The sequence below is a fragment of the Poecile atricapillus genome, chromosome 9, assembly GCF_030490865.1.
Source record: "Poecile atricapillus isolate bPoeAtr1 chromosome 9, bPoeAtr1.hap1, whole genome shotgun sequence".
Taxonomy (NCBI): Eukaryota; Metazoa; Chordata; class Aves; order Passeriformes; family Paridae; genus Poecile; species Poecile atricapillus.
The window spans coordinates 9,038,372-9,051,370 of record NC_081257.1 but is presented as its reverse complement, the minus strand read 5'-3'; the positions used below and the strand labels follow the sequence as shown (position 1 = coordinate 9,051,370).

Sequence of the window (12,999 nt, the reverse complement as noted above, 5' to 3'; positions counted from 1 at the left end):
AGGAAACCTAGGAATTAATTTCAGATGAACATTTTGTCAGCTCACAGAGAGAAATTCACTGTTCCTGTCACTCCTTGGTTGTGCTCATTCAGTAGTGAGGGAACACACGAGGTAAGCTGATGATGTACCTGGTGGAAAAGCCTTTCCTCCCAGTATCAGAAGACAGACACAGCAGGGCAGTTCTCACACTCACCCTGGCAGAGAGCCACCACATCTTCCATGAACTAAAAACCTGATTCTTAACACATTTTAGCCCTTCAAATATGAAATCTGAATATGATGTCACTGGCAGGTCAGCTGACAGCACAGCTTCACAGCAACTGAACAGGGGCATGAATAAAAAGGCAGCACACAAGAGTGTCAGATCTTAAATAATTTTGCTTTCAGAACAGTTCTTTAGTTCTTTGTAGATGAACATCCAGCAGCGAGGCATAGAAAAGGTCCTTCTTCTCTTACAGATTACATTTAAAAATATTTCCTTTTTTTCCACAGAATGCAAGCATGGTAAAAATTATCTAGAAAAGGGCACGTCTGGGTCAGCCTTTGATTTAGCCACTTACCAAAATTTCTTATTCTTTATATGTCAAATCAAATATTTTTCAAAGAAAGACAGTTTCTGTGCATAAAGAGCTATTGTGCAATGTATCTCTGGTGCCATTACTTTAATTTCTTTTACTACAGAGGGTTCAGTACCATTAATCACAACTAAAGTATTAGAACATCTCCTAGTGTTTCCTTCCAAAAAAAAAAAAAAAAAAAAAAAGAAAAAAAAAAAAAAGAAAAAAGACAAGTGACTTCCTCCTTATTAAATTTAAATACCAGACAGTCATGGGTAAGAAGACAAGAGCTGGAGAAATGATAGAGCTGCACAAGGAGAATTACTGCTGTTTCAAAGGGGCCTGACTGCAGTCACAAATCTCAAGCAGCCCCTGCCTACAGCTGCCTGTTTCTCCCTCAGTGCCAGCACCTCTTGTGCCAGACAGCTACAGGAGCAGAGCTACTCCAGCTTAAATGCAACCAGCTCTGTGATGCAGCTCCAGCAGCTGTGTCATCCAGCAGCCCAGGAACAGCTGTGTAGGTGCCCAGATGTTTGCTGAGGTCACACTCTCCCTCCGTTCTCAGCCAAAAGTTCCTGCTTTTCTGTCACAAAAAGTGCCATTTGTTGAGGAAACTTTAAAGGGTTTGGAACAACATACCAGGTGTTTTGCATGTGACATAAAAAGGTGTTCTGGAGTGACTTTATGGTGCTAATGGATAGAAACATTCAGACAAAGCTATCAGACACAGAATTTTTGCACAGAACAGCCCCTGACAGAGAGAGAGCTGCTCCTGTACCAGTGTATCAGGCTCATGTGGTGTCACCAGCTTCTGCTGATGGAGAGGCACAAAATACTGTGGAAGAGAATGTGGCTAGCAAAGGGACAAACAAACCTATACTCTGTTTTTGAATATATGCACTTCTAAGACTGGTAAGTTGCTAGGTTTTTGCTCTAGTCTGCTTTGGACACAGACTCCTTTTTTCACCAGGACATTGCAAGGACTGGCTGCCTTCCTTCCACTCCCTTCTGCCACAACTGCATCAACAGTCTCCTCACAGTTCATGGTTTAACAGTACCTAACCCAAGTCAAAAAGTGCAGCCAGCAACAACGTTTTCATTTTTCTCATCCCTACTTTTTATAGTCACTTTTTCTTGTCTTCACTTAGCCTAATGTTACTGTAATATGCATAAAGATACTATTTCCAGAAAAAGATACCATCCTGACAACTAACATCTTCATCTTCTGACGCCAAATCCATAAGAATTACCTATCTGTATCCCTTAAATCTAAAACTGACACTGTGTACCCATCACCCTCTTACACAGAGGTACTTCTGTTTGGAAACTGCTAGAACTTCTAATTATGAGGCTGCTGTCACTGACCAAATGCTACACTGGTGATTACTGTTGCCCTTCAGCCACAGGATGACAGCTACACACATAGCTTTTACAAGAGCAATGTAATTTTTAATTGTGACTGAGACACTAAGGCATGCAAATATAACGTTAGCAAATGTCTAAGTTAACCATAATAGTGTGACAGCAGCATGAAAAGGCATCAGTGCAATTCTAATGTAAACAGGATCTTGGTCTTTAGATCAAGCTACAAAACACGTCCCTGATGTTCTCTTTTCCCTCTCCCACTTTTTGCTGCCAGCAAGGTCACTGTCAGCTGAGTAATGGCACTGGGTTTCTTTTCCACTCCTCAACCCAAAGGATACTAACTAGACCACGGGATAGATACAAATACATTAGAACTGTTTCACATTGTTGTGACTCCCTCACCACAGAGCTGGAGCCACCACAGACCTTCCTTGTCTTTCCACCACGCTCAAAAGCAGTGCAAGGAGCTGCTGCCCGTCAGCTGAGCTCTGTCAGCCGCCACACAGCTCTCGGGCTGCTCCACATCCCAGGAATGGCCGTCCAGGGAAGCGAGGCACGACTGAAACGAGTGTGACTTGGCTGCCGGTGACATGACAAGGTGCACCTGCAGTAAAACTGATCAGCCAAACCCGTGACTTCTGTATATCCCAAACTCGAGCGCTTCCGCACACACCACCTCCTCCTGCTGGCAGTATTCCAAGCAGAACACACACCCACCCAATAAATTCCATCAGCACGGGTACGAGCATTAAGAAGGCAAGTTTAAGAAAGCGAAAGGACTTGAGCCACCGCCTCTGAGGCCTCCCCGCACGGCCCCGCTCCAGCTCACCCGGCACCCACAAAGCGGCGCCGGCGGCTGCGCCCCCCGAGGCCGCCGCGGCCCTTCCGAGCCCTCCCCGGCCGGGGGCCCGGGACAGCCCGGCCCTTCCCGGGACGGCCCCGGGGCAGCGCGGCCGCGGCGCCGCTACCGAGCCCGACCCGTCCTCGGGCCGCCCCGCCGCCCCTCGCCAGGCCGGAGGCCGCGGCCCCGCCACTCACGCATGAGGGTGCTGAAGGCCACGACGCCCAGAAGCCCCTGCAGGAAGATGCCGAATCTGTCCATGAGGGCGCCGTTCTCGCAGCCGCGGTCCCCGGGCCCCGGCGCCGGGCCGGGCCGCGGGGTGCCGGCCGTGAGGCCGAGGCTGCCGTTGGGCGGCGGCGCCCCCATAGCGAGGCCCGGCCGGCGCCCTCAGCGGCGCATGGCGGCCGTGCCGGCCCCGCTGCCGCTCCGCCCCGCTGCCTGCGCTCCCTGCCCGGCCCGCACCGCCCCTGCCCTCCCTTGCACCGCCCCTGCCCTCCCCTGCACCGCCCCTACACCGCCCCTGCACCGCCCCGCCGCGTCACCGCCCGGCCGGCCCTCAGCGCTCCGCCCGGGACACCGACAGCCGCCGGCCCCGGGACAGGCTCCGAGCTCGGGTCCCCGGGAGCAGGGGTTCAGCCCCAGGGCTGCCCGCTGAGGAGCACGGCAGAGCCAAACACCGTCTGGCTCCAGCGTCCACCCCCATTTCTAAAACGCACCACAGCCCCGAGGAATCCCCGGGCCAGAACCACAGCACCCGAGACTCTGCTTAGCCCAGACCGCACAGGGTCAGGCAGGGGTGCTATCACCCTAGAAAGAGGAAAGTATGACCTGGGGTCTTTAGCAAAAATGTTTCATCCTTGATAAAGGGCAACACCCCCGACCCAATAGATTTAACAAAACATGTCAGCACTTTCATTTGAAAAACTGTGAAACTGGACCTATTGGCCAGTGAGCCTTGACTGGCCTCATTGTGCTGTACCCCTCTTCATCCTCACCAGACAGAACTGGTGACCAATTTTAGCTTTTTATTTTTGTGTGGGATCAACCCAGGTCATGTTGCATTGTATTGCTTTCTTACACAACTTCTTTAATTTCTTTAAATAATTTAAAATCAATGTCTAAATATGAATTCAGTTATAAATATGACCCAGAAAGCACATGTTTAAGGCTATCAGAAAGCAAAGCCAAGCACATGAATCAATAGTTCTTTAAATAACATTTGTTGTGTCTACATTGCAAACCTACCTACGTGACTGTCCCTCCTGGCAGGTGATGCCAAACAGTATTGGCACACAACAGTGATTTCTCTGTTTTTTAGGCTGTGTCATAAATGTTTGGAAGTTGCAGCTAGGAAAATAAATCCTCTCAGCTCTCTGACCTAGAGAGCACACAGCCAAAATGTTCTGCCCAAAATGCTCTGGCCTCAGGTCAACACTCTTCTGCTCTGAGCTGCCAAAGCAAGAGCTCTGTTACCTAACAGAAAAGACAGGGACTGAAGCAGGTTGCTTTTTCTCCCCCTTGCACGCAGGGCTAACAGCCACCAAGCACTGCATTTGCAAACGGGACTTGACCTATTTGCTTGTGGCCCAGGGTGGTTTGTCAGCTTCCACAGCTGCTGCTGAACATTAGAGATCCCACACACGTACCTGACCTGGACCCCAATACTGGTTAAAGATTTACCTAATGCTATTTACACACAAAACCTATGTTTCAGACATGAATCAGGAAACATAACTCAAAGAGCTTATGCCTCATGTTACTACATATTCCATGCTTTAAAACAGATCATTCCCCCAAAATACCTCTTCAAGGGTTTCATCTCATCATGACTCCTATAAGCCCTTCTGAAACTTGTGGCAGACAAATCACTGCCTCCTGCTATGTGCTATTCACAAGCCTTCAGATTTCTCTCAAGCAGACAGTGCTCTGTGAAGGCAAGTAGAAGATTTATGTTAAATCCTACATATTTATAGAGGTCTAAAGACAGTGTTAAGCAAATCAGTTTCATCCCACTCCTATGCATTTTTTGCACCCAGTGTTAAATCAGCTCAAGGTAACTGAAGTGCAGCCAAGAAACAAGTGCTGAGTACAATCTGCTGGAATGCCAAGTAAGGAAACAAGAACTTTGCAAGGCAAAGTTGTTTCTGAAGCATCCTGTGGACTCTTATGTTATTCAGAGGAAGTAAAACCAGCCTGTTTTAAAATTTCAGCTTGCTGGGGTAGCACTAACCTTTATAAAACCATCCAGAAGGAGCTGCAGCACCTACAAGGTTTGCAGCAGATTGTATCAAGCAACTTCCAAAGTTCGAATAAGGCAATAAAAGAAAATTACTCCAATTTGTAAGTCCTGTCCTCATCTCCTGTGTATTAACTGGATTCAGCACCCTGTGAAACAAAACCTCTACCTTAGAAGAAGCTTTGATAAAGAGGACTCCTGCATTTGAGGGAACTGAATAAACCCTATCAAGGTCTAACATGAAGCCTCTCCAAGTGGTATTTATGTGGCTTGCATTTACCTTTTATGCAAGTCATGGAACATGCCAGACAGCTTTCCACAGTTTTCCAAGCTGGAAAATTGCTCATGGTCAGCAGCACCATTTATGATGATTATTAACACCAAAGCCATCAGTAACAGTTTAAGCATCTTTTTTAATTTTCTTACAACCACTTAAAATTGTCATATAACACAAACTTTTGTACACTATTTACAGACAAAACAAGTAAAATATCCATCCAAAATATTTTTTAAAAAAATCCTCTGATTAAATTGTTACACCTGCTCAAACAATGGTGGGACTTAATAGGCATATTTTCTTGTGCATGTTTCTCTTCCGTGTAGTACTTCAGTCTCACTGCATATATATATTTTCTTTTAAAAGTTAAAGAAAGATAAAACAAGCAGAAGGGACACAACACAATATGCATTTAAATCTTTGTTTAAGAACAAGCAGCTAATTAAAAAAGGCAAAATACAGGAAAAGTGCATCAGTTCCAATGAGTTAGTATAAGAAAGAGGCCCACAAGTGTGGAGCTGGCACCCTTCTGGGTAGAAACTCCTAGAAGACCTCTGATTGTCTATAGAGATTATTTTAAATTTATTTTAAACAGAAATCATGGGGGGAAAAGGAAAAAAAAGAAAAAAAAAAAAAGAAAAAGAGGAGAAACATGACACCTCCAGATTGTTTTTTGTTTTGCCATGAGGTTTCTTGGAAACTGGTGCTCAACAACTTTCAGAGTGGGTGAGAATTCCTTTGTGCCCAGAGCTCAGAGTTGACCCCGTGCCATGAGCTGTCCCCAAGCCCCAGGGCTTCTCCCCCCAGTCTGTGCCAGGCCAGGGCTCCCATTGTTTGTGCTAAGTCACTCAGACCCACTGCCTTGGAACTCTGTCAGTGCAAGACCTGCTCACTTCCATGGCTTCAAGCTGAGCCAAACACTGCTGGCTGGGCACCTGAACAGAGCAACTTCTCATCAAAATCTCATCTTCTCACTTGCATGTCTGGTGCATTTCAGAACAGATACCAGGCCGAAGAAGCTACAAATGACCACGGAGACAAAGTATCACTAATCTTGTTTTCCTTGTGTTCCAAACAGATTAGCATTTTGGTTTTACAACAATAAGATGCTTGTTGTCTCTGGTGTTTCCAAGTCCCATTGCAATCCTTCACTCAGAAGGCTGCCCTTGAAAACAAGGCTCATGCATGTTTGGGGAAGGGTGGCAGCACTCTGAAACAAGGGGTCAGCACACAATCCCTTGGAAGGGAAGCCTTCATCCTACATCTGAAGTCTCCTGACCGAGCCTATGTCTTTGTGCTTAGTTACTTTTAGGTAATCTGAGCTCACAGTAGGCAGCAACCAGGCTGACACTTTGTGACAGGACTGGTTAAAGGAGTAGCTTTGTACAGGATCATATTTTTGGCTTTCTGGTAAGGCTACTTCATCTAGTAACAAGAGATTTGGTCCAAAGGTATCCAGTCTCCAATTCGAGCTCGATAGTTTTGAAGCCTATTCCATTACATTCAAAAATCTCACAAGCCACTGGGCTTTCTGCTAACAAAGTACCAAGGCTTTGTACTTCATACAGAAGAATGGAGTGCTCAGTCCAATCAACTGTAAATATATTTACACTTCTGTGGACCTAGCAGCTAAATACTCCTTCCCTCCTTTAAAGCATCACTGGAATAAAGAACAAACACTACCAAATCCTAAAACAACAACAAAATACTGCTAAAGGTTGTGACAGAGAATGTAATCTTTAAAACCACTCCTGAACTTTGTATGTACTGTTTCCATTAATCCCAGGAGAGGCTGCTGAACTGGAGTTCTATACAGTACAGAAATTAATCTGCCTTTTATTTCATTCCTCAGAGGAACTTTCAAAAATGTTTAGAGTTAGGAAAAAAGTAGTCTTCATTCACCAAGGTCAGTGCTGTACCTCTCTTCTCCTGGAAGGACTGCTTTCAGTTTAGGATGGACTGCAAGCTGCTTGTGCTTTGGGGATAATTCTACCACATTAGACCGCCATGGCATTTTTGGAGGTCAAATGCTTCTCTGTTACAGAATCCTTGAGTTGGTGCAGAAAGCACACAACAGTGATCCAACAAAATCTTCCTGCCTAACAAGGCTAAGCTTGGTACAGTCAAAATGGCACCACCAGATTTCTAAAGCTATGATGTGCAAACCCAAGATCGCACAATGCATGTGAAAATATGACAAGAAAGAACACAAACCCTCTGAGTCAATCCAAGGGCAAACTCCTGTTACCAGCCACATTACCAGTACACAAGGCTCAGTGGAGAGTTCATTTTCTTGTACTGGAGACATTTGTAAGACATCAGTGCCTTTCTCCTGGATTCCAGCTTTGTTGTACTGTATGGTGAATTATGTGCTAGAGGACAGCACAAGCCCTGAACCCTAAATTACTGCAGTCCCAGTGATTTCTGGTGGTGAAAGATTGCTGTCACCCAAATCCAAGATTCAGCCACCAGCTACACAAATCCAGTTTTGAAGAAACAGAGCGACTGAAGCAGCGCGTGAGCTCATCTCAAGTCGTACTGGAGTAAGATGAACAAGTAAGTGCAGTTGTGTCATCTGCCACGCATAGAGAAAGAGGAATTTGAAACAGAGTCAAGTAGAAACACCATCCATCAAGATAAAGCCCCAAGTATCCCTTTTAAATCCAGCAATAAAACAGAGTGCATTTTTTTCCAGGAAACAGAGTGTACAGTACCCGTGTGCAGCATAAAAACATTTCACAAACAATGAAAACATCCCTTTTGAAAATCTCAACAAAAATAGATCCCATTGGGACCAGACTGTCAGTGCCTCCCAAAACAAGGCAGAAAAATCCAGCCTATAAAACATGCCAAAGGTGACCAGTAAGTATCCCACTAACAGCTGAAACTGCTGACTGCTTTATTTACTGAGAAAATGAAGTATGACATTTGTATTTTAAACCCCAGGTACCATGTTAACAGGTCGACTAAATTACATGTTCAGCTCTCTTCTCTCCTGACAACTACTTAAAAAGACATCTATCTGTCTATGGGAACAGGTGGAAGCAACATCTCTTGGTCAGTTCAATCTTGCCAGGCAGCAGGACAACAGAACTCTGGGAATTCTACTGCACTGACCCAAAAGCATCATCTTCCAGCCCAGAAGTTCTCTGCTGGTTAAATTTCTCAAGACAAGATGCTGACAGCAAAGCAGCACTATTTCTTTAGAAATTTTTTCAAGCCTAATGGCTTATGAATGAGTTTGTCCTAAGGGACCGGAGTACAGGCAAATGATCTAAGCATAATATGAAGAGCCAAAACATCCATTTATTGGCCACATATCTGGTGTAAGGAGGAAAAAGGGACACTTTGATTTCAATTTAATTGTGTCTTCACACTGTGCTCACAATGTGGGAGAAAAATTGTCCTAGCATCACACTGCCCCTCCCTCAGGAATATTCAGCCAATAAATGGTCTGACATTTACATTTCAATTCTGGAATGGAAAAAAAAATAAAATCTTATTTTAATACTCATGTCAATAGTTCTGCCTTGACTAGGCAGTTATTCTAAAGGGCAAAAGCAACAACCCCCAGTTACTGAGCTTGGCTTAGTCCCAGCAGTTTTCACTGGAGGAAGCTCCCCCCTCAACACCAACGTGTCAGGTACAGTCATGGGCTGTGCCAACTCAGCTCTTAGCCTACAGACCACATCCTTGCTGAATCCTGCAGCTCACAGCTCTGGAATGGCCAGTCACACTGGGCCTAAGGGACACTTGAATCATTCCATCTCATCAGAGTAGACCCTGTTCATCAAAACCCAGTAACTGCATCTTTCCGAAACAGATTCCTGCAGCAGGCACCTTCCTAACTCAAATGCTTTTGTAGGGCAGGGGCTTCCTGCAGAGATGGATTAGACTAGGACATAAAAGGGCAGAGCTGCACACATCCAGCTCCTGCCTGTGCTCCTCCAAACACTCTGAGAACAGGCAGAGTGAATGAATGCAAGCCAGCTGAAACTCAACACTTATTTGATGTAGATCTTGAGCCTGATGTGAGCTTCCCCACACCTATAATGGAAAGTAATGTAAGCCCTCTTGCTCAAAGTGTAAAACACTGCCCTACAGCACGTGGCTGATTGGGTTTTATTACCTTGGAAAATTAAAATCAGCAGTTCATCCTACTGTGAGTCTACTCTGATGGTCTTAGTTCTGATGGAACTAAGATATCCCACTGGTCTTTTTCCTTTTCTGTAATAAAAGCACACAAATCCCTTGCCAACCCACCAATTTTCATCAAGTCTGATCCTGAGCATCTGTAGATAGTTAAAAATACAAAGTCAAGCTCCTAAGAGTTTCCAGAATGCAAACACTGGCAGAGCTATGTTGCAGCCCTCTATCGATTGCAGTTTCCTTAGTGTATTCTCTAAATAGACGTTCAGGTAGCAAAGCAAAAGTCTGCTGACAGGCCCTATATACATGGCCCAATTGTTTGCTAGAAGAAAAAGAAAATAACTTCATACAATAAAAAAAAAAAACAACCAAAGAAAAAACCCAATAAAAATCTGATAACCCAAATATAGAAAATGCAGAGGCACTTTCTCTTTCCTTCCTTATGTCCTACAGCCTGCCTGTAAGAGAAGTGCAAAATAATTAAGTTTTCTGACATCTGAAAAAAGGAAACATCCAGGTTATGCCTACAGAAGTCTCAGCTAAAGCTTTGGAACAGAAGCTCTGTGTGCTGACATTGGTTTGCACTCTGGACATGCCCACAGAAGCAAGACTGCTGTGCAGCCACGGACCACGTGCCCAGAAAGAGCAGCTCCCTCCCTTTTTAGTTCATCGCTTCTACTGTTCAGGCTACAGAGGTAGTAAAAACAAAAGCAAAACCAACAACAGTGAAACAAACCAAAACAAACAAACAAACAAACAAAAACTTCAAAAGGAACCACACTCTTGCTATGCTGTACATTCAGAACCCTGTGGCCACATTGTTGTCCTAACAATGAACAAATTCATTAAAAATCTCAACATTAACACACGAATGTGCAAAGAACACATTCCAAAGTCAGTGCTGTGGTAAAGCAAGTGTTTGTCCACAGGGAGGGAAGGGGATTCTGTGAAACATCAGGAACAGAAAGTTTATTTCTGGCAGCCTACATGCGAACGTAAACAGGATCCGTTCCTCCTTTTAAAGTTTCGTGCCAACAGAACTATTGAAATGTCGTTTCCCCCAAGAGGAGACTTTTCTGTAATCATTAAAAAATACATTAAAAAAAGGGAACCATAGAGCAAGAGACTATTGTGTTCCCGAGCTGGCAGCTGGTAGAGTAGCCCCTGTGTTTGCATTGGCATTTTGCTCCAGATGTTGTCTTCCTTCTGTTGAAATAGAAAAAAATGAGGCTGACACACACTTTTAGGTCACCAGGGCCTCAGTTAAAGTTCATTTGGCTTTACTTGCTAGAGAGGAAGGAGCATGTTTTTGTAGTTGTGCTTCAAAGGTCCACTTCAACTTGGCTGCTCCTCAGTTTGCAAACTGCTGGTAGAAGGCAAGTTTGACCCTCTCAATGTGATGGCAGAGTTTAATAGCTGGTCCAAGCTTCAAGTCCATGCACTCCTGAACAGTGGGCAGGGTCAGCAGCAGCAGTGCCTGGCCATCGATTTCCTGTCAGAACACAAAAGTTCCACAGTGACTTTGTTGTTATTCTCCCTGCTCCTTCAGCTCTGACTTGCTGTAATTTCAGATTTGTGACCATTTGTGAATTAGATGTTTCTTTCATGCTCCCCCCACGCAGTTTAAAAATCTCTCTCACACACAACAAATTAACTTGCTTTTTAAAATGCCAGCTCAAATCCACAGAGGTACAGAGTCTCAGGAGATTCTATTGTAAAAAATACAACCCAACAAAAGAAACCCAGGGAATTTCATGAAGAAAGTAATTTTAGCCAACTACTGCATCTTTCTATAAAAACAGAGGTGAAGTATATCTGGAACATCCACCATCATAAACCACCCTAACTATTAGTTTTAATTTTTAACACTGGTTTTATGGCAAATTTTAATCGAGAATCGAATAAAATGTTGACTCTTGTCATGGTGCATGTTGTCATTATTTGTAGTTATAGGATTTAGATGCTCTGCAGACCAAAATATTCTCCCCTCAGTAGTGAGAAACCTGAAAAATTCTGGTCATTCCCTGAACTCTCTCAAACTGTTGCAGGTTGCACAAGTGTTTGTTTCCTCAGAACCCTATTAAAAAAAATTCTTTTTCCGACTCTTTAGAGGATAAGAAGCCAAGTGACAGATTCAACATTTAACAGACAGAAAATGATACCTGATCAAGGAAAATCCTTGCCAGCGGAGCACAGTCGGTGGATTTGAGGAATCGTACCACATCAGCTACACTCCATTCCAGAGGGTTACTGTCCAGCTGCAGCTTTTCAGCAGCTTCCATCTTTATGTCCTAGACAAGCCAAAAGAATTCCCAAAATATCACATATGCTTAGTCTTTATTACAGTCCTATGACACAACCATAACAAAAATCATGGACTTCAATTATTCTGAAGTTTTCACAATGCCCTTCACGGGGTAATAGAGAACACACATACTGTGGTTAATACTCCCCAGATTTTGGTGCTTGCTCAGCAGGGAGCAAGCCAGGGCAGAAATCTACATTCCAAGTTACCTTTGGCGAAGGAGGTTTATTTTCATCATCAGAAAAGGAAAAGGTCCTGAGCTTCCTCTTCCGCTTGTCTTGGTCCTGAGCCAGAGAATGAGACAGTTCACTCTGGGTGGGAGATGATGACAAGGATTTCTTCTCTGACACCTCTGATTCTTCAAGCAGTTCATCTTGGTGCTCTGAGGTGCTGTCCTCAGTCAGAGACTCTTCATCCACCTCATCCTGGTCATCTTCCTCTTCTGCCCCACTGCCCTGAACAGTTAGGAAAGAAGAAAAAGAGGCAGCTGTAACCCTGAAGTTACAAGGAACTGATGTTTGCTGTTTCAAATGAAGCCGTCAAAGATCACATCTCAGATCTATGAGCACTGCTGGCAGGGTCCTACCTGGGGAGATCCAGCTGGAGTGTTATCCACGGATGTAGAAGAACGTTTTTTCTTATGAACAAAGAAATGTTTTCGTCTCTTCCTTCTTTTATTTGGTTTCTTCATGGCTACTTCCAGGTTGCTGTGGCCACCTGGGGGCCGACCTATCCGCTTGTTTTTCCGCTTTCCATAATAGTGTGCTACCAGACAGAAAACAGAGCAGTGTTGAAATGCACCTTCAGTGTCACTAGTTATGTTTGTCCCTCATCAGGACTGGAAAATCAGTAGAATGACACTTCCCAATAGGAATCCCAGCTCTGCAAAACTTCAAAATCAGTATGTCTGTATTTTCCACTTCAATTTGGTTTAAGAAAAAAGAGTTATTGACCAACTTTGTTTACCCTGTAAAAATTTACTTCCTCCTTATCTGGGAAGCCCCCAAATGATCCTATTTTATACAAAAACTATTAAAGATTTGGTTCAATTTATTGGCGCTTTATATGATGATTTGTAGTTTTTAAACATGGCCTCAATGCACTGTTTGTTGTCACAGTGCCAAATGGTTAAAGCCAGTCTGCAAAAATCCTGAAAACTAAGAGCTTGAAGATGTTGCATTTCTTTTTCCCTACAACAAATTGGTAAAAGCAATTTATATTGTCACTTAAATTACATTAGTCAGCTCTTTTCTCAAAAGTTGTTTTCAA

General features: G+C 44.2%; 2 protein-coding genes across 3 annotated transcripts in view; both read right to left on the bottom strand.

The window, feature by feature from the left end:
• The window catches only part of STIMATE (STIM activating enhancer), a 34,188-nt gene extending 30,977 nt beyond the window's left edge, over nucleotides 1-3,211 (bottom strand). Inside the window, exon 1 of the mRNA XM_058844931.1 lies at nucleotides 2,961-3,211. Coding sequence (XP_058700914.1) covers nucleotides 2,961-3,129 — 169 coding nt within the window. The 5' untranslated portion in view covers nucleotides 3,130-3,211. The remainder of the gene's footprint in view (nucleotides 1-2,960) is intronic.
• Nucleotides 3,212-5,392: 2,181 nt separating this feature from the next.
• The window catches only part of SFMBT1 (Scm like with four mbt domains 1), a 71,154-nt gene continuing 63,547 nt past the window's right edge, over nucleotides 5,393-12,999 (bottom strand). For both annotated transcript variants that reach the window (XM_058845211.1, XM_058845212.1), the window contains exons 18-21: nucleotides 12,317-12,495; nucleotides 11,940-12,185; nucleotides 11,588-11,716; nucleotides 5,393-10,917 (exon numbers count right to left, since the gene is read on the bottom strand). In XM_058845211.1, coding sequence (XP_058701194.1) covers nucleotides 10,777-10,917; nucleotides 11,588-11,716; nucleotides 11,940-12,185; nucleotides 12,317-12,495 — 695 coding nt within the window. In that variant the 3' untranslated portion in view covers nucleotides 5,393-10,776. The remainder of the gene's footprint in view (nucleotides 10,918-11,587; nucleotides 11,717-11,939; nucleotides 12,186-12,316; nucleotides 12,496-12,999) is intronic.